This window comes from Meles meles, chromosome 1, assembly GCF_922984935.1.
Source record: "Meles meles chromosome 1, mMelMel3.1 paternal haplotype, whole genome shotgun sequence".
Classification (NCBI taxonomy): domain Eukaryota; kingdom Metazoa; phylum Chordata; class Mammalia; order Carnivora; family Mustelidae; genus Meles; species Meles meles.
This window is the reverse complement of record NC_060066.1, coordinates 108,858,936-108,883,549: the sequence shown is the minus strand read 5'-3', so window position 1 is coordinate 108,883,549 and position 24,614 is coordinate 108,858,936. Positions and strand designations below refer to the sequence as shown.

The window sequence follows — 24,614 nt, the reverse complement described above, 5'->3', positions numbered from 1 at the left end:
AATGACAATATTTTGGGAGCACTTGGGTGGCTCAGTCAGTTAAGCATCTGCCTTCAGCTCAGGTCATGATTCTGGGGTCCTGGGATTGAACCCCATGAGCAGGGAGCCCACTTCTCCCTCTCCCTCTGCCTGCTGCTCTGCCTGCTTATGTGCACACATACTCTCTCCTTCAAATAAAGAAAATCTTAAAAAAAAAAAAAAAAAGACAATATTTTCTCCTTTCCCCCCTTTGCCTCTTAATTCAATTTGTCATTAATTGCTTTTCTTTTTTTTTTCTAGAACACCTTTAAATATTGGTGCTTTCCAACCTTCTGTCTTAACCTTTCTGTGTTCTCCTTGAGCAATTTCATTCAACCTTAAAGCTCTTCCTACAACCAATATATCAGCTCTCTTGGTACAGCTGTTATACAACATCAATAATAACACTAATTTAAGCTCCTAACACATAAATACCATGCTAACATTTATATATATTATCTCATACCAAGAAAACCAGTGAGATAGAAACCTAAGTCATCAGGGGATTTAAGACATCTCTAGTAAGCATCCGCAACTGTTCTAGTTCCACAGCGGAGCTGATATGGAAAGATTCAGAAGACAGAATTAACTAATTTCGCAAAGTGGCCATCCTAATACAGTCCCTCCCAGCACCATGACTCTCATGTCCTTGACATCTAACACAGTCTCTTACTTTGAGAAAACAGGACTGAACTACTATAGCTTCTGCTTTCTGCTTTCCAAATTATGAAAGAAAGGACAGGGGTGTGCCTGACTGGCTCAGTTGGTTAAGCACCCAACTCCTGATTTCAGCTCAGGTCCTAGAATCGAGCTCTGCATCAGGGACACCCTGCTCAGTGGGGAGTCTGTTTGTCTCCCTCTCCCTATGGCCCTCTCCTGCTCGCATGCGCGTACTCTTTCTCTAAAATAAATAAATCTAAAAAAGAAAGAAAGAAAGACAGAAAGAAAGAAAGAAAGGATAGATATCTTATACCTTTCTAAGGTTCAGCCAACCTCATTATTTCCTATTATCCCAAGACTTTATCAAGCAATTAGTTCCCTCTTTGTTCAGTCATTTTCCACACAGATTTCTCCCTCAGCATTTGACCATGGTTAAGCCTGAAGCATCCTTCCCTCAGCTCTATCTCTTCTTCAGTCTACTGCCCTTAAATAAGTGTAAAGAAAAACATAATGCTATTAAAATTATACTGTTACGATAATTTAAGTGTAATGATCCACTGATGTTTGGGACAATTCAGGAAATTCGAAAATGGACGAGGTATAGATGATATTAAGGATTTATGATTGCTTCTGTTAGGTTTTGACAATGGTATTGTGGCTGTATACAGAGAAAGGTCTCTGTATACATACTTAGAGATAGATACTTAAGAGATACATACTTAAGTATTTGGGGTGAAATGTCATTATGTATGTAATTTCATTTAAAAACACTTCAGGGGCGCCTGGGTGGCTCAGCTGGTTGGGCAACTGCCTTCAACTCAGGTCATGATTCTGGAGTTCCAGGGATTGAGTCCCACATCGGGCTCCCTGCTCAGCAGGAAGTCTGCTTCTCTTGCTGACCTCTCTCCTCTCACGCTCTCTCTCTCTCGCTAATAAAAAATTAAATCTTAAAAACAAAACAAAAACAGGAGCGCCTGGGTGGCTCAGTGGGTTAAAGCCTCTGCCTTTCGCTCAGGTCATGATCCCGGGGTCCTGGGATCGAGCCCCGCATCGGGCTCTCTGCTTGGCGGGGAGCCTGCTTCCTCCTCTCTCTCTCTCTGTCTGCCTGCCTCTCTCCCTACTTGTGATCTCTATCTGTCAAATAAATAAATAAAATCTTTAAAAAAAAAACAAAAAAAACAAAAAACAAAAAACAAAACAAAAACAAAAACACTTCAGAGGGGCGCCCGGGTGGCTCGTGGCTTAAGCTTTTGCCTTCCACTTGGGTCACAGTCTCAGGGTCCCAGGATCAAGCCCCACATCGGGCTCTCTGCTCAGCAGGGAACCTGCCTCCCCCTCCCCCGGCTCTGCCTGCCTCTCTGTCTGCTTGGGATCTCTGTCTGTCAAGTAAATAAATAAAATCTTAAAAATAAAAGGTTAAAAAAAAAACCACTTCAGAAAAGGAAATTTTTTCAAAATTAAAAAGAAAGCAATGGGTCCAAAAATACTAATATTAAAAAATAAGCTACTTTTATCAGGATCTGCCATATGTATGGGAAAGAGGACTTACACAGGAATCCAAGAATAAAACTGATACATACTGAAGTATAAAAAAGGTAATTTACCTCTTTGGGTTAACAATTTCTCAGCTTTTTGAGCAATATAAATTTTAAATCACATGATACTCAAAAATTAAAAGTCAGACATAACAAGAGTGGAAAGCGAAAAGGATTGATGAGATTCTGACTGGGAATTTCTTTCCCCATAAGGAAAAACTTATCTTTCCACACAAAAATGGAATTAACAAAAGCCTACCCACCAGATTCTGTATAAAAATAAAATATATTCACTAGGAAGTGTAGATGAGTTATTCAGATTTTCCGTCACTGACAGTGAAGACTTTGGGGCCCTATAGGAAGACCAAGTTGGCTACTCTGCCACTAAATGCATAGTGGTTGATTCCAATATCTAGTCTATTCCCAAATTATCAGTCCAAAGTTCTACCATCTCATTAATTTTTAAATCCTGATTACATGCTGAAGTGATATTTTGGATACACTGAATTAAATAAATTATACTATTAAATTAATTTCAGAGGTGCCTAGCTGGCTCAGTCAGTAAAGCATGCAACTCTTGATCTCAGGATTGTAAAGTTCAAGTCCCATGTGGAGTGTAGAGCTTACTTAACAACAAAACAAAGAAACAATAAACAGTTATTAAAAAAAAAAGAGGTTGTAAAAAAAACTTAAATTACTTTTTTTTAATTTTAAAAATGGCTACTAAAAAAATTAAAATTGAGTATGTAGCTCACATTATATTTCTATAGACCAACACTAGCCTAAGCCACGAATGACAATCCCATTACCCTTGCCAAAGCCAAGGAATTACAAAAGGAAAGCAGTGCTTTCCTGAAACAGATTCTGGAAAGACATGGGAAGATACGCTCTATTCCTTGTCCGCACTATTTTGTGCCTGAATGTAATGCCTGAGATTAATATAGCCACCCTGCTACAAGCCAGAGACAAGAGAACTACAGCAGAACACTCAAGTTCTGGGCTACAAGTTTACTCTACCTCATGTCCTCTCAGTTAAACAGTATAATGGATATCCTTATTGTTTAACTCATTTTTAGTTAAGGTTCTTAATCTGCAGCAAAAGCATACAGATGACATGCATATTTCTTCATGTGTTTGCTCATACAGTTTCCCATCACCTAAAAGGTTTTATTACTTTCATCTGTCTAAATCTTTCTTGTATTTAAAGACCTTAAAAATTAGGGGCGCCTGGGTGGCTCAGTCATTAAGCATCTGCCTTCTGCTAAGGTCGTGATCTCAGGGTCCTGGGATAGAGCCCCACATCAGGCTCCCTGCTCAGCGGGAAGTCTGCTTCTCCCTCTCCCACTCCCCTTGCTTGTGTTCCCTCTCTTGCTGTGTCTCTGTCAAATAAATAAATAAAAATCTTAAAAAAAAAAAATAAGTAAATAAAGATCCTAAAAAGTTTAAGTATGACTTTTTGGGAAATCTAGCCTCAACGACCTTTTCTGTAAACTATTTCACCTATCATTGGTATTATGCAATGCACAGGTTTATAAAAAAATATACTGTCTTTTTCTCATTTTTCTTTATGTAATTTTTGTCTTAGTACAACAAAACTAGAAATCCCCTGAAGGACACAGGAGATAGTCCAGGAAGACTGTGCTCAAATCCTCACAATGGCACCTTACTAGAGATGTATGCTCTCAAATAATTGACTTAAATTTTGTGAGTCTGTGTTCATCTGTATTTCCTCATCTGTTAGATGTACAGTGAAGGTGACATTCCACACCTCATCTTACATTTCACTGAAAGCACTGTCTTAATGGTATTTTATGTTTATAATGCTATCTTTTGTCTTATGTAAAACCTACCAGGGTACTAACTAAAGTGGAGGTCCAAATATAGATGATCTCGGTAAGGCACCCACTGCATTACATTGTATACATTACAACACATTACAGTGGTCCTGAACCAAAGACCCTAACAATTCTAGCACTGAATTCAATTCAGGCTTGAAGAGAAGTCTAAGTTCTAAGAATAAAGGGTGAGTGAAGTAAGGAATTGATTAGAAATGTGCAAAGGGCTTCCTCTAAACTGATATTCATACAGAATGATGGACTCTTCCCAGTGCCATTCAATGAAGAACAAAGCATACCCCTACAGTTTAAGAGTTTCCAAACTTACTAGTGGATTCATAAGGACTATGAACATTTTCCAAGTGGCACTGGAGCTGGAAGGGCGTGGAAAACTGGCGATAACAGTGTTGGCAGATAGTATGACCATCTACCTCACCGTTCTGTTGATCAAGTTCTACATGGTGTTTCATATGGTTCATGAATCTGTAGCAGAGCACAAGAAGTAGAGAAAACAAAAAAATCAGCAGCCTGGGAATCCCAGAACACACATTATGTACCACACCCTGCCTTGTTTGGGACAGTCCTTTTCTGAGCCCAGAAAAGGGTTCTTGAAACTAAGAGTTCTGTGGAAAGATGTACTGGTTTCCCTTACTCCACCCGAAGTTATCTCTTATTATTCCCACAATACCTCCTCCTTCTGTAATACCACTTATTGATTTAATGATAATCCTTAGATTGAATAACAGGACTACTGCCCAAAGAGAAAAGACTTAAACAAATTTCTCATCCAGGGTAACTTCTGAGGCTCTTCAACACTTACCGAATGTTGTTTTTTAGCCTTTTGGTACAATGTGGGCATCGGAAAGATGTGGCAACCTTAGGGAAATTTGTGAGTTGGGCCACTTTGCCACCATCCCGTCCGTAGTAGAAGTCATCTACTAGCATGATGAGTTTGGTCTGGACAGCATCACCCACATTCTCATTTGGCTCTGGTACTTTGGTAGGTGGTGACAGAGCAGGAATAGGTGTAGAAGACGGTGTGGAAGCAATAGGAGCTGTTTTCTCAGGGGATGGGGGCTTTGCAGCTGATGGGACACTGGGTTCTGAATCCACAGACTTTCCTTTCTTCTGGTATTCTACCATTTCTGGGCAACAGTACTATAAAGGAAAATCACTGTAGTTATCCTGGGGGCTGGGATATGTCAACTCCCCAACCTCATGAACATCTCTTGGGAATGGTTTGGTTCCAGTTATTCTCACCAGGTTTCACCCTTCAGTTTTCTATAGTGTTTCTAGGATTATGGCTTTTTCTAATGGATATTTATTTATAGCCATATTCCTCTCCTAACCCAGTATCTTGTATTTCTCCTTCCTGCCTTGGATACTCCAACCACTTACTAGCGTAACTTGCCTCTGAATTCCCCAGCAAGAAGAAATTCCAACCTTTGTGTCTGGACTAATACCAAAAAAATGAAAAGGCTAGAAATGAGAACCGGTTAATGACTCCTGGTTCATCCAAGGACAATAAACAGAATATAAACTGAGGGGTATCTAGGTGGCTCAGTCAGTTAAGCATCTGACTTCAGCTCAGGTCATGATCTTCGGGTCCTGGGACTGAGTCCTACGTTGGGCTCCCCACTCAGCAGGGAGTCTGCCTGTCCTTCTCCCTGCTCATGCTCTCTCTCCATTCCTCAAGTAAAATCTTAAAAAAGAAAAAATACAGGTGTCTGTGTGGCTCAGTTGGTTAAGTGTCTGCCTTTCACTCAGGTCATGATCCTAGGGTCCTGGGATGGAGACCCATGTAGGGCTCCCTGCTCAGTGGGGAGCCTGCTTCTCCTTCCTCTGCCATTCTCCCTGCTTGTGCTCTCTGGCGCTCTCTCTCTGTCAAATAAAAAAAATAAATAAATAAAGCAACCAAGCTTTAAAAAAAAGGAAGAAGAAAATAAACCAAGGTCAACTTGGTTTGAGTTGATTATCTAACAAACCCATCCTCCTGTGCTCCTGTGTAGTTTCAAAATCAACCACAACCAAGGAATTAAGGTTGCATATGTTCCAATCTACTTGAGAGTCTTTAAATATATCCTTCTACATTCCAAAGTATGAAACTCTTCTAAAATAGGCCAGAAGGGAGCATAACCCTTTAAGAAACTTCTAAGTCATTTCAGGGTCCCTGCTTCACATGCTCCTAATCCTAGAGGAGGTATGCAGTGGTAGCCACTGAAGCCTGATCCCCATCAAAACTGCTATCACTTACACACATGTGACCTCTCAAAGCTTCAGTAACACGGAATTGAGCATTACACCGTGGACATATTTTCCGTCCACCATCCTGGAGGTCGAACACTGGGATGGAAGAAGTGGTCACTGGAAGAAGTAAGAAGCATTGATAAGATTAATAAGATGATACTAGAAACAGATTACTGGCCCTTTGAGAAATGTTAAACACCCCTTGAAGGGCATATTAAGGCTGATATGCAAGCATGAATGATCACTATGAGGACCAATCTCTTAACTCTAGGCCAGGGGTCAGCAAATCACAGCTCCTAGACAAAGTCCAGCCAAATTTCTATTTGGCCCATGAGTTAGGAATGGATTTTACTTTTTTTGGTGTTTGGTGGTTATACAACTTTTTCTTTAATTGAGGTAAGACATATATAAAACTTACCTTTTAACCATTTTCAAGGGTACAGTTAAGTACATTCGCATTGTTGTACAAGCAGGACTCTGCATCTTGTAAATCTGAAACTCTATCCATTTAACAATTCCCCATTCCTCCTTCCTCTTAGTCCCTGGCAACCCCCGATCTACTTTCCATCTCTGATTCTGACTCCTCTAGGTACCTCATATTAAGTGTAATCACACAGTATTTGTCCTCTTGCGACCGACTTAGTTCAGTACTTAACAGAATGTCCTCAAAGTTCATGAATGTTACAGCATTTTTAAGAATTTCTTTCCTTGAACAATATGCTACTTTATGCATATACCATATTTTGTTTATTTATTCATCAATTGATGCTCACTTGGACTGCCTCCACTTTTTGGCTATGGTGAATAACGCTGCTATGAACATGGGTGTACAAGTATCTGCCTGAGGACCTGCTTTCAATTCTTTTGGGTCATAACCCAGAAGCAGAATTGCTGAGTCAGATGATAATTTTATACTTCACTTTTTGAGAGACCATCATACTAATTTACATTTTCACCAGCAATGCACAAGGGTTCCAATACCTACACATCCTCACCAACACTTGTTATTTTGTTTTTTGGCTAAGAGCCATCCTGATGGGTGTGAAATGGTATCTCAACATGGTTTTGATTTGCAATTCTCTAATCATTAATGATGGTGAGCATCTTTTCATGTGCTTAACAGCCAGTTATTTATCTTGTTTGGAGAAAGGTCTATTCAACTCCTTTGCCCAGTTTTTAATTGGGCTGTTTTTTTTTATTGTTGAGTTATGCTTTATATATTCTAGATGTTAACCCTTTATCAGATATATGATTTGCAAGTATTTTTTCCCATTCACTGGGCTGCTTTTTCACTATGTTCACAGTGTCCTTTGATACCCTCAAAGTTTAAAATTTGATATAGTCTGCCATCCAAGTACTAACCAGGGAGACTATATCAAATTTTAAACTTTGAAATTTGATATAGTCTCGTTTTATCTATTATTCCTATATCTACTGTTATATTTTTCTTTTGGTGTCATACGCAAGAAATCATTGCCAAATCCAACGTCATGAAGCTTTCCCCTGTTTTCTTCTCTTACAGTTTTAGCTCTTATGTTTAGGTCTTTGGTTTGCAGAGTTAATTTTTACATATGGTGTTTAGGTCCAACTTCACTGGATGTGGATGCCTGATGTTTCTGATACCATTTGTTAAATGTTTTTACATTTTTAAATGGTTGAAATGAAAGCTAAAGAAGGTATTCTGACACATGAAAATGACATATAATTCAGGGGTGCCTGGGTGGCTCAGTGGGTTAAGCCTCTGCCTTCAACTCAGGTCGTGATCTCAGGATCCTGGGATCGAGCCGCACATCGGGCTCTCTGCTCGGTGGGAAGCCTGCTTCCCCCTCTCTCTCTGCCCGCCTCTCTGCCTACTTGTGATCTCTGTCAAATAAATAAATATAATCTTAAAAAAAATTACATATAATTCAGAGACCATAAACAGTTTTAGTGGAACACAGTCATGCTCATTTGTGTACTGCCTGTGGCTACTTTTGTACCACAAGGGCAGAGACCATATTTAGTGCACAAAGCCTAAAATACTATCTGGTCCTCTAGAGAAAGTTTGCCGACCTCTGCTCTAGACCATCGAAAATCCTTATGCTCGTATCTTGTCTATACCTGAAAACCTCTCTAGCACATCCCAACTTTAAAACCTTGTGCAGAAATCTACCTCCTCTGTGAAGCTTCTTTTTATTATTATCCCACCCATCTCTGATCAACTGGTCCATTTCACTCATCTCCACAGCTCAAGAAACACAGAATTATCTCCTTACAGCTGATTTAGTTACACTTTTCACAGTGGCTATCCCCTTTCCTACACTAGAGTTTTTTGTAGAACAGATTGTGGCAACTACATTTTATGTCTCTATTTCAAAGCATAAAGTGCTAAAGTAACAAATACTTTATTAATGTTTCTGAATGACTGGATACTCCGTCTTTCAGAGTACTGTACCTTTCATTGAAGATTCAGGTCCGCTGGTTCTCTGGGAGCCATGGGCAGAGCTGTTGTTGGATACCACCACTGGCCCAGGACTCTGGCCCAGGGAAGGGATGGTGTTAAGGGTATTCACCAGTTTGGCTACTTCATTGCTATTTTCACCTGTAACCCCAGGTCGCTTCACAGTGACAAAGCTGGCAATGCTCACTGCAGGTGGAGAGGGGAAGGAGGGAGCTATGTTGGCCAAGTGAAAATCATCTGTTCTCCACCCCCTGCCCCACCCAGCACTGCCATCTCCACTTCCCAGGGCTCACCTAGCTTGGGATTGGGGGTCTGGCTGGATTGGCCTGGAGGCTGAGCAGCTAGCTGCCCCAGTGAGGTCGGCTGTGTGGCAGTGGGAGTGGTGGAGGTGCTGGGTGTGGACTTGGTCTGCTGGGACTGGGACTGCGGGACGGTGCTTCGAATGGTCAGAGTAGCTGGGATGACAGTGGTGAAGGTGTTGGTGGTGGGCCGCACAGGCATTGTGGAGCCTGGCCTCACTGGGGTCATCTGAGAGAACACTTGTGGGACTCCAACTGTTGGCTTAACAAACTGGGTACCTGGGGCTTCAAAAAAGAGACAAAGAAAAGTACCAAAGCTTGGTCAATAAGCTCACCTCTCATACATTCTACCTGTCTTTACTGAAAATACTGGAGTAAGAAAAGATTACTGCCCCAAAGCGTTTGGTGGCCATCAGAGGTTAACATGAGTAGCACACACTCTAATGTCTAAAGATAATACATATCCAAGGTGATAAAAGATCCTATACTAAGGAATCAGCCCTATTAAACTGAAGAAAGAAGATTCCTATCAACTCCTCCTGAACACCTTACCACACTGCCTTTTTTATCCCAAGAATATAATCAGGAGTAGCTGGACCTCAATACTGGAAGAGGAAGGATAAGTACAGATAGGAGGCAATGTGTGTATATATAAGGCCAAAGGGCAGATGCGTCCTAAAAAAAAACCCATCTTTCTCTCTCAGGATACTAAAGGAGTCTTCCAGTCTTTCATATGAACTCAAACAGAAAACTGACTATGCCATTCTACTAGCATCCCAGAGGTGAATCTCCTGGCTCAGCTGTAAACAATTCCATTGACAAATATATAAGAAATATCAGAACTAGCTAAGTTAAATTCATTAGACTTAAGGCCAAAAGCACTGTGTGGGCTGTTAGAACAGCAAAAACAAAAACTCAGGAAGACGAGCTTATGGAAGCACCCAAAGAACAATTAATTACGACATTTTTTTGGCCTGAATTGCAGTAAACTTACAGAAACTAAATAAAGAAATGTGGAGAAAAAAATCACAAGATTTTAAAAAAGTATTTTAATTTAGTTTCTTAAAAAAAAAAAAAACCTACTAACTAGTCATTGGCAAATTTATCATCAAAGGATAGTCATTTGTTATATATCCAAAATCTATGCTATAAAATTAAAGCAAAATAAAGTTTATAATCCCACCATGTAAGTTAGTAGATTTATTAAGAAATGTGCAATTTGGGAGTTTTCATTAATAATAGTCCTTCAGGATAACAAACTTAATAGCTGACTAAAACACCAGAAGCAGAAAAAGGACTATATAAACCCTGTTTGAAGGGTGGTAAAAAGTTAAGAAGAAAAAATAAAACCACCATCCTGGTCAAAGGTTAGAAAGTTTTTTAAAAATTGAGCTTAAAAATTGAGCTTAAATCAGTATGATCTGTTTTTAGACTTTCCTTAAACACACTTTTTAAATGACCAAGGAGGATATTTTGAAACAAAAACAATTCTTCCGGATGCCAGTTTATTTTGAATGGGTAGACATTTTTCCTTACCTGGGACTAGTGTTATTGGTCTAACCGTTTGGCCTTGCTGTACGTTCAGCACAATCCCAACCTGATTCATTGCATTTTGTACAGGCCGGACATTTCTTACAGGAAATCCCTGCATTAAAAAGTAAAATGAGCTTTAACATGGAGATCAGCTAACACTAGCAGAGATTGCAATAAGACTACATTTTAAAAAATTCAGTCTTACCTAGTGGTTCTTTTCTAGAGGTATAAATTTTAAATGACCGAGATGGAGAACTCTAGGAATTTTGGCAAACTTCTGAGTGACAAAGTATCAAAACTGAAGAATAAACTTTAGTACATATGAGCAAAAAGGAAAACCTACTTCCTCTTAAAAGAACCTCAGCTTAAAAAATACCTCATCCACAAACTGGCCCCTAAACAGATAAAGGCATAGAAGAAAGGGGGGGGAAAAAAAAGGCACCAGGAATATTCACTGGAGTGATTCAACACAAAACAATTGTTTTTTGTTGTTGTTGTTGTTGTTGTTGTTTTTTTTAAAAGATTTTATTTATTTACTTGACAGACAGAGATCACAAGTAGGCAGAGAGGCAGGCAGAGAGAGTGAGAGGGAAGCAGGCTCCCTGCTGAGCAGAGAGCCTGATGTGGGACTCGATCCCAGGACCCCGAGATCATGACCTGAGCCGAAGGCAGCGGCTTAAACCACTGAGCCACCCAGGCGCCCCTGTTGTTGTTGTTTTTTAAAGATTTTATTTATTTGACAGAGAGAGATCACAAGCAGGCAGAGAGACAGGCAGAGGGGGAGGAGGAAGCAGGCTCCCCGCTGAGAAGAGAGCCCAATGTGGGCCTCCGTCCCAGGACCCTGAGATCATAACCCAAGCCGAAGGCAGAGGCTTAACCCACTGAGCCACCCAGGTGCCCAGCACAAAACAACTGTTAAGAAATTGTTCCCAAAGTCCACTTCAAAGGCCTTAAACCTCTGGCAAACTTTTAAGAAGAGTTTCTAACTCAGGGAGCCACAGGCAGAGAGAAACACTTGCCTTTATGTTTCACATTCAGCATTAGGCTTTCAACTTCGACTCATGTTATATGTCAAATAAGTCATTTTCCTCCTTCTCTTCCAAAGATTTCCCTACACTTTACCAATTTCACACACAGATTTCAAGAGTCAACTAATTCACCCCATTTTAGGAAAAACAGCCCAAGCAAAGAGCAGGAAGTGTTAAGGACCAAGTGTTAAGGCTTCCTAATTGAAGCTTTCCCACTAATTACTGCCCAGATCTCAATCAAATCACTTAACAGCCTTCTAAAGGACAGGAAGAGGAAATTAACCAGGAGCATTACGCTTGGCTTTCTTTAAAAATCAGTATCAAATTAAAGAACAGCAAATGAGAAAGCCAGGTCAAAAGACAGGACTTAGAGTTCTAATTTGGGGCGTCCAATGGTTCAGTATTTTTCGCTCTTTCTCTACCCAGCACCAGAACTGAGTCCTACTCACCTGTGTAGTGATGAATATTGGTTGTGAGGCCACAGGAGAACTGGTCACATGATTGGCATTCTGCATGACCTGGACAGGCCTCAACACTGGTTGAGTAACCATTGTGCCTAGACCTGGAGCTGGATTCTGGGTTAGGATGAGTGGCTGTCCACCTTGTTGGACCAAAGAATTGCCAGCTGAAGGGTAAAAGGAAGAAAGAAAAAAAAAATGTAAGAAAAAATAAAACCCACACTTTGTAAGTAACAGTCTGGTCTCAGATAAGAAATGGTATCCCAGATAACAAAATATCCAAGACTGCCACACTCACCTTAGGTTTAACATCACCAAATGCACCAAAAATAAGCTTTACCCAAATGTACAACAGAAAAACTGTAGACAGGGTTCATGTCATGAACCTAGAGGTGAGATTTCTACAAGGCTATCATTTTGACTCTGACAATACTGATATATGATTTAATGTAATCTCTCCACACGAAATTAACAAAACAAAGTAATATATAATTTCTTTTTCCATATTTTAACTAGGTAAAACTTATTTTGTCAGAATATAATTTGTTGTTAGCTAATTCACTTTTAATCTTTTTAAAAGTGGCATATTTATCAACATTAATTCAGCAAGCACACAGAATCTAAAGAATGGCACCTCTTCCTAGTGAGTCAAAGCTCAGAAATCTAACAGATTCTCTAAACAACCACTGTCTTTTATAGGTAAGGGAACACAGAGATTGACAGGTTAACTCCTCTTTCTCTTTTTTGACATCAGAACCGATAAAGAAAAGACTTGGTCAAAAACTAACCAACATTCAGTAAAAAGGTATGACTTCAGAAGATAATCGTTCTTTCAAAAATAAATATCAATAAATTGACTACTATTGAACCATTTTAGGTTCTTTTCATTTGTGAGAAAAGTAATTTTATAAATGTTTTATTTTTTTTCCAAAGATTTTATTTATTTGACAGAGAGAGAGATCACAAGCAGGCAGAGCAGCAGGCAGAGAGAGAAGGAGAAGCAGGCTCCCCGCTGAGCAGAGAGCCCGACATGGGGCTCAATCCCAGGATCCTGAGATCCTGACCTGAGCCGAAGGCAGAGGCTTAACCGACTGAGCCACCCACAGATGCCCCTAAATGTTTTAAAGTCTATTTACTACATTTGGCAAAAAAGTCATTAATACTAAGTTTCTTGATTTACAGAGAATACTCCAAAACCACACAGAAAATTTGAGCATCAATATACCTAAATCAGAGATTCAAGCAAGACACTGCATCAACTTTTTACCTTAAATAACCAGAATGGGATGGGTTCCTATGAACTGTATGTCCTACTTTGACAGATGGAGTCACTGCAGTTAGCTACAAAGCTAGACCACTGGAGTGAGTATATAGGTGGTTATTAATGGGCCAACAATGGTTTGTCCCACTTTTATCCAGAAAATGAGTGCCCATCAGGAACTAGACCTCATAGTTACAAGGCCAGCTGACTAGTGATTATGAGGCTGACATAGATAAAAAAATTACAAGTTCCATCTCTGCTAATTATACTGGAAATTTATTATTTTAATTTAAATGTTTTATTATGCAGAAGTTAAAATACATATAAAAATACCATACCATAATGAACCCCCATGTACCCATCATTCAGCTTCAACAATTATTAACTATGGCCAATTTTGTTTTTTCTATACCTCCCATCCACATTCTATGAATCTTACTAATAACTCCAATGAATTCAAATTCTAATAAATTATTTTAAGTGATTCCATTCTTTTTTTTTTCTTTTTAATATTTTATCCATTTACTTGAAAGAGAGATAGCACAAGTGAGCACAAGCAGGTGGGGAGCCGCAGAGGGAGAGGGAAAAGCAGACACCCAGTGCAACAGGGAGCCCAACTTGGGACTCAAACCCAGGATCCTGGTGTCATGACATGAGCCGAAGGCAGATCCCCAACCACCTGAGCCACCCAGGTACTCCTTATCTCTACATTCTTATTAAATCTTTCCTTAGAGAAATTCTGACCATTCGTGGGTTTTACAAAGTTCTGCTTTCAGGGGATGGAGAGGCAATCAGAATCCTTAGGCTTAACAAGCCTATAAAAGAATTAACCAAGTAGTACCCTGCCTCAAAGTCTGCTCTCAAATAAACTAGGTACCATAGCCATAAACTGATTATAAATAAAGGGAAGAGATTCAGCAGCTTCTCTCACAATAAGTTCTGTTTTACAATCTGAAGGTGTATTCCTTTATTCTTTTATGTTTACTTACAGAGCCTTAAAACCCAGAGATAAGAAGAATAAATGGAGTCAAAATGAGCTAAACAGAAGGTGAAAAACATACAATTTATAGAGTAAGAAACCTATATCATGAAATTCACACATTCACAGCTCAGAAGTAAGCAGCAATTTATTTTCCTACATAATATTTCTTTCCAAAGCAAAATGTATGATCAGTCAGAACGATGCAAGTAATTTCTAAATGCTGAGTGATAGATTCTGAAGAACAACAACAAAAAAAAGATTGTAAAAACAATCCAGAATTTTATTATTGACACCTTTTTTATTTTAAAGATTTTACTATTTATTTGACACAGCGAGAGATCACAAGTAGGCAGAGAGGCAGGCAGAGAGAGAGAGAGAAGCAGGCTGCCCGCTGAGCAGAGAGCTCCATGCGGGGCTAGAACCCAGGACCCTGAGACCATGACCTGAGCTGGAGGCAGAGGCTCAACCCTCTGAACCACCCAGGTGCCCCTCCCTGACACCTTCTTAAAAAAAAAAAAAAAAAAAGGCTTTATTGAGATATCATCCACATAACATACACATTACTCATATAAAGTATACATTTCAGAAGTTTTTAGTATATTTGCAAGGTTTGTGCAACTATCACTTCTATTTAATTCCAGAACATGTTCATCATCCCAAGAAGAAATCTTTTTTTTTTAAAAGATTTTATTTATTTATATGACAGAGAGAGACACGGTGAGAGAGGGAACACAAGCATCAGGAGAGGGAGAGGGAGAAGCAGGCTTCCTGCTGAGCAGGGAGTCCGATGCGGGGCTCGATCCCAGTACCCTAGGATCCCAGGATCATGACCTGAGCCAAAGGCAGACGCATTAACCATCTGAGCCACCCAGGCGTGCTCGCTTCGGCAGCACATATACTGAGCCACCCAGGCACCCATGCAAGAAGAAATCTTATACCCATTAGTAGTTACTCCCCATTCTCTTCTCCCCCAGCCGTGGTAACCACAAATCTATTTTCTGTCACTAGAGAATTGCCAATTTTGGAATTTCATATAAATGGAGTCATATAATATGTTGCCTTTTGCATCTGACTTCTTTCATTTAGTACTACATTTTCAAGGTTATTCATATTACAGTATTTCATTCCCTTTAATGGCTTAGTAATATTCCACTGTGCAGCTGTGTCTATCACCTTTTGTTTATCCCTTCAACAGCTTAGGTTATTTCCATTTGGGACCTATAATGAATAATGCTGCATTTGCGCAGTGCATTTTGTGTGAACTGTTTTCATGTTCTGGGTATACAGTTAGAAGAACTGCTAAATCATATAACTATATTTAACTTTTTGAGAAACTGCCAAACTATTTTCCAAAGTGGCCACACCATTTTTACATTCTCACCAGCAATATATGAGAATCCCAATTTCTCCACATTCTCATCAACACTTGTTATTTGTCCATCTTTTTGACTACAGCCATCCTAGTGGGTATGAACTGGTATCTCACTGTGGCTATGATGCGTACTTCCTTTAAATGTATTTTTTTAAAACAGTTTATTTATTTATTGACACACAGAGATCCCAAGTAGGCAGAGAGGCAGGCAGACAGAGAGGAGGAAGCAGGCTCTCTGCTGAGAAGAGAGCCTGATGCAGGGCTCGCTCCCAGGACCCTGGGATCATGACCTGAGCTGAAGGCAAAGACTTTAACCCACAGTCACCCAGGCGCCCCGATGTGCACTTCCTTAATGACTACTAATGTTGAACATCTATTCATGTGCTTATAGGCCATTTATGTATATTCTGTTTGGAGAAATGTCTACTCAGATCCTTTGCCCATTTAAGAAACTGGATTGTCTTTTTTTTTTTTTTCTTTTTTAAAGATTTTATTTATTTATCTGACAGACAGAGATTACAAGTAGGCAGAGAGAGTGGGGGAAGCAGACTCCTGGCTGAGCAGAGAGCCCAATGCAGGGCTCCATCCCAGGATCCTGGGATCATGACCTGAGCCGAAGGCAGAGGCTTTAACCCACTGAGCCACCCAGGCGCTCCTGGATTGTCTTTTTGTTATTATTTTTTTAAAAGGATTTATTTATTTAGGGGTGCCCGGGTGGTTCAGTTGGTTAAGGGTCTGCCTTCGGCTTGGGTCACGATCCCAGGGTACTGGGATCAAGCCCCCCTTAGGGATCCCTGGTGGGTGGGGGGTCTGCTTCTTCCTCTCCCTCTGCCCCTCCCCCTGCTTGTGCTCACTCTGTCAAATAAATAAATAAATAAGATCTTTTTAAAAAAATGTACTTATTTATTTGAAAGAGAGTGGGTGGGGCAGGGAGAGACTCCTGAAGCAGACTCCCTGCTGAGCATGGAGCCTAATGTATGGCTTGATACCAGGATTGAGATCGTGAACTGAGCCCAAATCAAGAGTCAGCAGCTTAACCTACTGAGTCACCCAGGCACCCCATATTGTCTTTTTATTATTGAATTATAGTGGTTCTTTATATAATCTAGATATCAAGTCCATTATCAGATAGATTATTTGCAAAATTCTTCTCCCATTCTATGGGTCATAGTGTATTTCTTGATTATGTACTTTGAAGCAAAAAAGGTTTTATAAAGACCAATTTATCTATTTTTTTCTGTGGTTACATATGGTTTTGCTAGCCTAAGAAACCACTACCTAGGAGCCTGCTCCCCCTTTTCTCTCTACTTGTGAATTCTCTGTCAAATAAATAAATAAATCTTAAAAAAAAAAAAAAAAAAAAGCCTAGAGTCAGGGCGCCTGAGTGGCTCAGTCAGTTGTTAAGCATCTGTCTTCGGCTCAGGTCATAATCCTGGGATCCTGGGATCAAGCCCCACATCGGGCTCCCTACTCCATGGGAAGCCTGCTTCTCCCTCTCCCTCTGCTTGTGTTCCCTCTCTCCTTATGGCTCTGTCAAATAAATTAAAAAATCTTTAAAAAAAAAAAACAAAAAAACCAAGAGTCAAGGAAATGCTTTCTATGTAGAGAGGGCAAGGGAAACAAGAGAAACAGGTAAATTATAAAAGCGAAATCCATACTCTCCCCCAAGACAGTTTTTTACAATATTATTATTGGAGGAGGTGGCTATTGGTAACCAGGAGCCAGATAAGTTTCAAAACTGGTTTAAAAGGAAGCAGCAGGAAAAGACAACTTTTTAACTATCTCAAGTATAAAGTACACTAAGTGAAAGAATACTGAATAGGTTAAAAGTTCTCTCTTGCTATGTTATTAATGTAATAAGTAGATAATATACCAATACAACTAAACAGAAGACATAGGAAAACTGGGTTGAAAGAACATTTTTTTTTAAAAGATTTTATTTATTTGACAGACAGACACAGTGAGAGAGGGAACACAAGCAGGGGGAGTATGAGAGGGAGAAGGGCTTCCTGAGCTGCAGGGAGTCCAATTCAGGACTCAATTTCAGGATCCTAGGATCATGACCTGAGTTGAAGGCAGAAGCTTTACTGAGCCACGAGGCGCCCCCGGAACATTTTTTTTAAAAGACTGACTGACTGATTTATCTGAAAGAGGGCAAGAAAAAGCATGTGCGCAGGGGCAGGGACAATCTCCAGTAGATTCTGTGCTGAGTGTGGAGCTCAACATGGGGCTCAATTCCACAACCTCGAGATCACAACCTGAGCCAAAACAAAACCTGAGTCCAACACTTAAGTGACTGCACCACCCATGCATCCCAAAAATGGAACTTTTTTTTTTTTTAAGATTTTTATTTATTTATTTGACAGACGGAGATCACAAGTAGGCAGAGAGGCAGGCTGAGAGAGAGGAGGAAGCAGGCTCCCTGCCGAGCAGAGAGCCCAATGCAGGGCTCGATCCCAGGACCCTGGGATCATGACCTGAGCTGAAGGCAGAGGCTTTAAGCCACTGAGTCACACAGGTGCCCCAAAATGGAACACTTTTAATTCACTCTATTCTGAAGTCCCATCCCTAAACCTAGATTAGCATTTCAAGAATATAAAATAAGGGGCGATATAATTATATCAATAACATAAGGAGAGTGAGTGAGCACAAGCAGGGGAGAGGCAGAGGGAGAGGAAGAAGCAGACTCCCCACCCACCAGGGATCCTTAAGATTGGCTGGCTCAGTGGGTTAAAGCCTCTTCCTTCCGCTCAGGTCATGATCCCAGGGTCCTGGGATCTAGCCCCACACTGGGCTCTCTGCTCAGCAGGGAGCCTGCTTCTTCTTCCCTCTCTCTGCCTCCCTCTGCCTCCTTGTAATCTCTGTCAAATAAATAAATAAATAAATCTTTTAAAAAAAGAATGTAAGATAAAAAAAAGTTATAGAGTTGTCTACATTATGCAAAAAGGAGATGGCTAGGCAAACTGGATCTATTAATGCATGCTTATCTATGCGAGAAAAATTTTTAGAAGAATACGCATGACACATGTAACTGTGGTTACCAGTCTATACCCAATTTTTTCCCCATTAGCATGGGTTAACATGCTAATGGGTTAATTTGGGTAATGGGTAAATTTGGGTTAATGGCTAAATTAACGGGTTAAAAACCTGGGATCAAGTCCCATGTCAGGCTCCCCTACTCAGCAGGGAGTCTGCTTGTCCCTCTCCCTTTGCCCCTCCCCTTGCTCATGCTCGCTCTCTCTCAAATTAAAAAAAAAAAAAAAAAAGGAGAAATACAGGAGAGTTGGGTTGCCTGGGTGGTTCAGTTGGTTAAGCGACTGTCTTCGGCTCAGGTCACGATCCCAGGGTCCGGGGATTGAGCCCTGCATCAGGCTCCCTGCTCAGCTGGAAGCCCACTTCTCCCTCTCCCACACCCCTGCTTGTGTTCCCTCTCTTGCAGTGTCTCGTCAAATAAATAAAATCTTAAAAAAAAAAAAAGGAAAAGAACTACAAGAAAGCAGTATAACCCAGTAGAAAGGCTACAAACTGAAATCTAGGCAATTCAAATCCAGTTTAGTCACTTACCAACTATTTGACCTTAAACACATTATTTAGACTCTCTAGTATTTGGTTTCCATGTCTGTAAAATGATAGTCCTCTGAATAGTGGTTCCTCATCTTTATAGATAGATAGATAGATATCTCCCTATTTATAAGTTTAAAAAAATTCTAAGGATGTTTCATGTGATAAAAATCACTAACAGCTGAAAAAAATGCCTACAGAAATTAGATTTAAGTTCAATAGTGGGGCACCTGGGTGGCTCAGTCTTTAAGTGGCTGCCTTCGGCTCAGGTTGAGATCCCAGGACCCTGGGATCGAGCCCCACGTCGGGCTCCCTGCTCAACAGGGAGCCAGCTTCTCCCTCTCCAGCTCCCCTGTGCTTATGGTCCCTCTGGTCTCTCTCTGCCATAAATACATAAAAAATCTTAAAAAAAAAAAAGAAAAAAGTTCAATAGTACCTAAAGTTGGCAATGATATGAGGAAGAAGCTTCTGGGTGGCACTTATTCAAAGCAATCTATTAGGACAATTTGACACTGTCTATCCAATTTTAAATGCCTGACCCAAACAATCTCACTTTCCACTAAAGAAATGCTCACAAAGTGGACACAGATATAATGCCTGAGAATATTCATCAAGGGTTGTTTGTAATCACGAAAAGACAGGGACTATAATAAATATCTAACAAAAGAGGAGTAAATGGTTATAACCAAAAGTAAGACCACTATGTGTACTTTTTATTATTTTTTTAAGATTTTATTTATTTATTTGAGAGAGAGAAAGCACAAGAAGGGGGAGGGTCAGAGAGAGAAGCAGACCCCCTGCTGAGCAGGGAGCCCAATGTGGGACTTGATCTCAGGACTCTAGGATCATGACTAGAGCTGAAGGCAGTTGCTTAACCAACTGAGCACCCAGGTGCCCCACTGTATGCACCTTTTTTTTTTTTTTTTTTTAAAGATTTTATTTATTTAGGGATGCCTGGGTGGCTCAGTTGGTTAAGCGGCTGCCTTCGGCTCAGGTCATGATCCTAGCGTCCTGGGATCGAGTCCCATATCGGGCTCCTTGCTCGGCAGGGAGCCTGCTTCCCCCTCTGCTTCTGCCTGCCTCTCTGCCTACTTGTGATCTTTCTCTCTGTCTCTCTCTCTCTGATAAATAAATAAAATCTTTAAAAAAAAAAAGATTTTATTTATTTATTTGACAGACAGAGATCACAAGTGGGCAGAGAGGCAGGCAGAGAGAGAGAAGCAGGCTCCCCGCTCAGCAGAGAGCCCAAGGTGGGCTTGATCCTAGGACCCAGGGATCATGACCTGAGCCAAAGGTAGAGGCTTTAACCCACTGAGCCACCCAGGTGCCCCTCACTATATGCACTTCTAATGGAAATATAAACTGATATAACATTTCTAGATGGCCAATTCAGGAAAATTACCCAAATCCTAAAAACTGTGACGACCTTTGATTCAATAATCTGAAATTTATAAATACATTCTCAGAACTAATAATGAGAAAAGACAGACATGCTCACCACAGCTCTTTAAAGCAGCAGTACAGGCCTTCACTACTATTATTGTTAATAACAGTTAACCAAATGACAGGAAATACAGCTGACCCTTGAACAACTCAGGTTTGAACTGCACGGGTCCACTTGTACGTGGATTTTTTTTCCAATACATACAGTACAGTACTGTGTTAGTTCTCTTTTTCATGATTTTTTGAATTACGTTTTCTTTTCCCTAGCTTACTTTATTATAAGAATACAGTATAATACATATTACATCCAAAATATGTGTTAATCAACTGTTATCAACAGAAGGCTATCTTTAAGTAAGCTTTTGGGGAGTCAAAAGTTATATGCAGATTTTTTTTTTTAAAATGAGAGAGAGAGAGAGAGAGCACGAGTGAGCATGAAAGGGGAGAAGGCCAGAGGGAGAAGCAGACTCTCTGCTGAGCAGGGAGCCCAATGTGGAACTCGGTCCTGGGACTCCAGGATCATGACCTGAGCTGAAGGTAGTCGCTTAACCAACTGAGCCACCAGGAGCCCAATATAGACAGATTTTCAACTGTGCAGCCAGCTGGCACCCGATCCCAAGGCTGTTCAAGGGTCAACTGTAGAGTTATTCATCAACAATGTTACAGACACACATTTGATAAAATGAGAACATATTCATTACATAAAAAGGGGAAAAGGGAGGCAAAGAGCAGAGTCTGTATGATCTATTTTTGAAAAAAGTAAATCATTACATATAGCATATGAAGTATATAAAAGTATACATATGTACAAAATAAAAGTTACACCTAGTTATCTCCAGGTCGTGAAATTACAGTTAAAATTTTTTTTCTTAGCTTTGCGCAGTGGCAGTATCGTAGCCAATGAGGTTTATCCGAGGCGCGATTATTGCTAATTGAAAATTTTTTTTCTTTTATTTTTTCATGGCACTTTTTCTTCAATACACATAATATTCTTTTATTAATAAAGCTACTTTTAAAAAAAGTCTTTTGCAGCAACACAATGATTCAACAAAGTGCTTATTCTACTTATGAATCTTAAGACATAACTTGCCAATAATTCATCTTTAGAGTATAAAAACAGTCATCAGAAATGAAATAGAAACCAATACTATACAGCTTCTCTAGTCAATAAATACACTAAAAACACTACTCTTTCACCATTTCCTTCAAGTAGACAACAACCCTATCCAATTTCCATACCCAGGAACCAGTAACCAAATGAATCTGCCAGAAAAAAATCCAGAACAAAGCTGCCCTGGGAGAATTCTTAACAAACGAGCAGGGCTTTTCTACTTAAAAATAATAATAACAAAAACAAACAAAAAACCCAGATCTCTTTAATAGTTAGGAATTTGGAGTTTACATTTTCTCTCCTAGAAATTATCAGCAGCAAGAATCAGGTGCCCTCAGACTTGAAACACCAGCATCCAATACAGCACTAACTCAGAAGGAACAGCACCACTCCTGAATCACTTCCGTATCACAGACTGAGTACTGAATTCACTCCAACTGTAGAACCACATCAATACCTAAAACTAAATGGGTACAGCTGTTCCTAAAACCTCTTTAGTTCTCTTACCCTCTGGCCCAGGAAGAATTTCCAGATAATCCCACTTACCATTGTTGTTGGCAATTAGTGTGACAAGAGTCTTCTTTGTACTGTCGCTGTTCTGTGCCCCGCTGCTACTAACGGTGGTGGATGTAGAGAGGTGCCCAGCAACAGAAGCATGGGCAGCGATGGGCACTGGAGCCGAGACTGGCTGCTGGCTCACAGAAACTGTGGGGAAGGGGAGGCACAGTCACTTGGAGACAGGGACAGATGACACTGAAGGATACTGTTGTAATCCCTTTTCTTCTTGTTGTGGGTCTCTAGAAGTTTACTGCTTTCTTTGCAAATCCAACTGTGCATCTGATTTCTCCTTCTACCCATTCCTCACTCCACCAATTAGACACAAAGCCTTCTTCATCTCATACTGCCTGGTTAATTTAGATCACGAGCTCACTGACACAGTATTTTAAGGTTTTGCTTATATAGTACGAGCAAACCTCTAGGACTCAAAGGTTTATTATCACCACTATTGGTATTCATAAGCATGCATACACAGTGAGACATCCACAAGATCCCGAACTGTGTCCTGTTTCAGCCTAAACCAATGCCATCTTTAGGTCTCAAGGCAGGGAAGATAAAAATAAAGAGAACAACAAATACAATTTATAGGGGGAGAAGAACTATCACCCACTTTCTGAATTCAGGGCTATCTAGAATTTGACCCTGCAGCATCGCCTTTTTCAAAGAGCAGCTACCAAGCCTAAGTTTGTAAACTTTCCATGAAGGCAGACACAAAGCAAATTCTGCTCACCTCACAAAGGAAACCAAGATCAAGTTAAAAAAAAAAAGAAGAAGAAGAAGAAGAAAAAGAAAAAAATGACTACGGGATCCTGTTTTTGACTGGGTATATAAATGAACACTGAGACACACCACTACTTTGCATTCTCGTTCATTCATTATTTGGTAAGAGGATTGATAAATATTTGATAAGCATTAGTTAATTCAACTCTCAATGTTTTAAATGAAGTATAGTGTTTCCAGCTTTATGTATGAAGAAACTGAGGCTAGAGTTTACAGACTAGAGCATGGGGAAAAAAGCACCAGTGCCACACTGAGGCATCCCTGGATTCTTAAAAAGTCCTCTTCCGCCTCATACTTTCTTAACAAAAATGCAATCCAACTGAATCAATTTTAATAATTTAAGATCACGAGCTTTTGTTACCTGTAGGAGTTTTATCCACCGAATTATAATCTTCAACAACAGAATCCTCAATGACATCACTGATTTTCTGCCATGGCTCCAGCTCCTCCTCCTCACATTCCATAAAGAGGTCGGTGTCCGCCATGCTACAAGAAGAAAAGACAAAATAAGATACTGACCTCAGAATGAGAAAAATAACTTTATACAAAATATGGAATCAGATTTTTTTTTTTTTAAGATTTTATTTATTTGAGGGAGAATGAGTGAGAGAGAGCATGAGAGAGGAGAAGGTCAAAGGGAGAAGCAGACTCCCCAAGAGCTGGGAGCCCGATGTGGGACTTGATCCCGGAAGTCCAGGATCACGACCTGAGCCGAACTGAGCTGAAGGTTGTTCCTCAACCAACTGAGCCACCCAGGCGCCCTGGAATCAGATTCTTGAATCTATCAGTAACCCACCACTCTGCTCCCTCTATTTCCCCTAACCTCCCCCCTCCCACATTTAGAAGGATCCAAAATTATAACTTTTATCCTTGAAAAAAAAAATTCATTATGGAAAGACCATAGAAAACTGTTCAATAATTAAGAGTATAAAAGTTTAATTTATAATACCTAGGGTTTGGCTGTGATAAGGGTGAGGCAAATCATGCAAGTACAGGGTCTTTAATTTAAATGTGTATTTTGGAGGGCGCCTGGGTGGCTCAGTGGGTTAAGCCTCTGCCTTTGGCTCAAGTCATGATCCCAGAGTTTTGGGATCAAGCCCTGCATCGGGCTCTCTGCTCAGCGGGAGCCTGCTTCTCCTATCTCTCTCTGCCTGCCTCTCTGCCTACTTGTGATCTCTCTGTCCGTCAAATAAATAAATAAAGTCTTTAAAAAAAATTTAATAAAATAAAGAACCTCACAGTCTAGTCCCAGTTTATAAACGTAGGCTTGTTAGCTGTTCTTTCAAAACGATGATGTTGCAGGGTCAAATTCTGGATTGCTCTAAATTCAGAAAGTGGGTGAAAGGCCCCCCCAAATTGTATCCTTGTACTTCACCATGATTTTGGAGTTAGCCTTTACTTTGAAAACACCTGCCTAAGTTATGTGCTTCTTATAAACATAAAGCATACACCTTTGCAATGCAGACAAAGAGATATTGCCTGCTATTCTGTAC

General features: G+C 40.2%; 1 protein-coding gene and 1 non-coding gene across 7 annotated transcripts in view; one reads left to right on the top strand and one right to left on the bottom strand.

Annotated features, from left to right (window-relative positions):
- POGZ (pogo transposable element derived with ZNF domain) overlaps positions 1-24,614 on the bottom strand; it is a 57,242-nt gene that overhangs the window by 8,944 nt on the left and 23,684 nt on the right. For 3 of the 6 annotated variants that reach the window (XM_046001241.1, XM_046001240.1, XM_046001245.1), the window contains exons 4-12: positions 23,483-23,607; positions 22,330-22,488; positions 12,045-12,220; positions 10,571-10,679; positions 9,029-9,319; positions 8,730-8,948; positions 6,303-6,412; positions 4,869-5,206; positions 4,377-4,531 (exon numbers count right to left, since the gene is read on the bottom strand). In XM_046001241.1, coding sequence (XP_045857197.1) covers positions 4,377-4,531; positions 4,869-5,206; positions 6,303-6,412; positions 8,730-8,948; positions 9,029-9,319; positions 10,571-10,679; positions 12,045-12,220; positions 22,330-22,488; positions 23,483-23,607 — 1,682 coding nt within the window. The remainder of the gene's footprint in view (positions 1-4,376; positions 4,532-4,868; positions 5,207-6,302; positions 6,413-8,729; positions 8,949-9,028; positions 9,320-10,570; positions 10,680-12,044; positions 12,221-22,329; positions 22,489-23,482; positions 23,608-24,614) is intronic. The other 3 variants (XM_046001242.1, XM_046001246.1, XM_046001247.1) reach the window with 3 other exon arrangements.
- LOC123927748 lies at positions 21,544-21,677 on the top strand. The gene has a single exon (XR_006815534.1). It is a non-coding gene; the product is annotated as a U4 spliceosomal RNA (small nuclear RNA).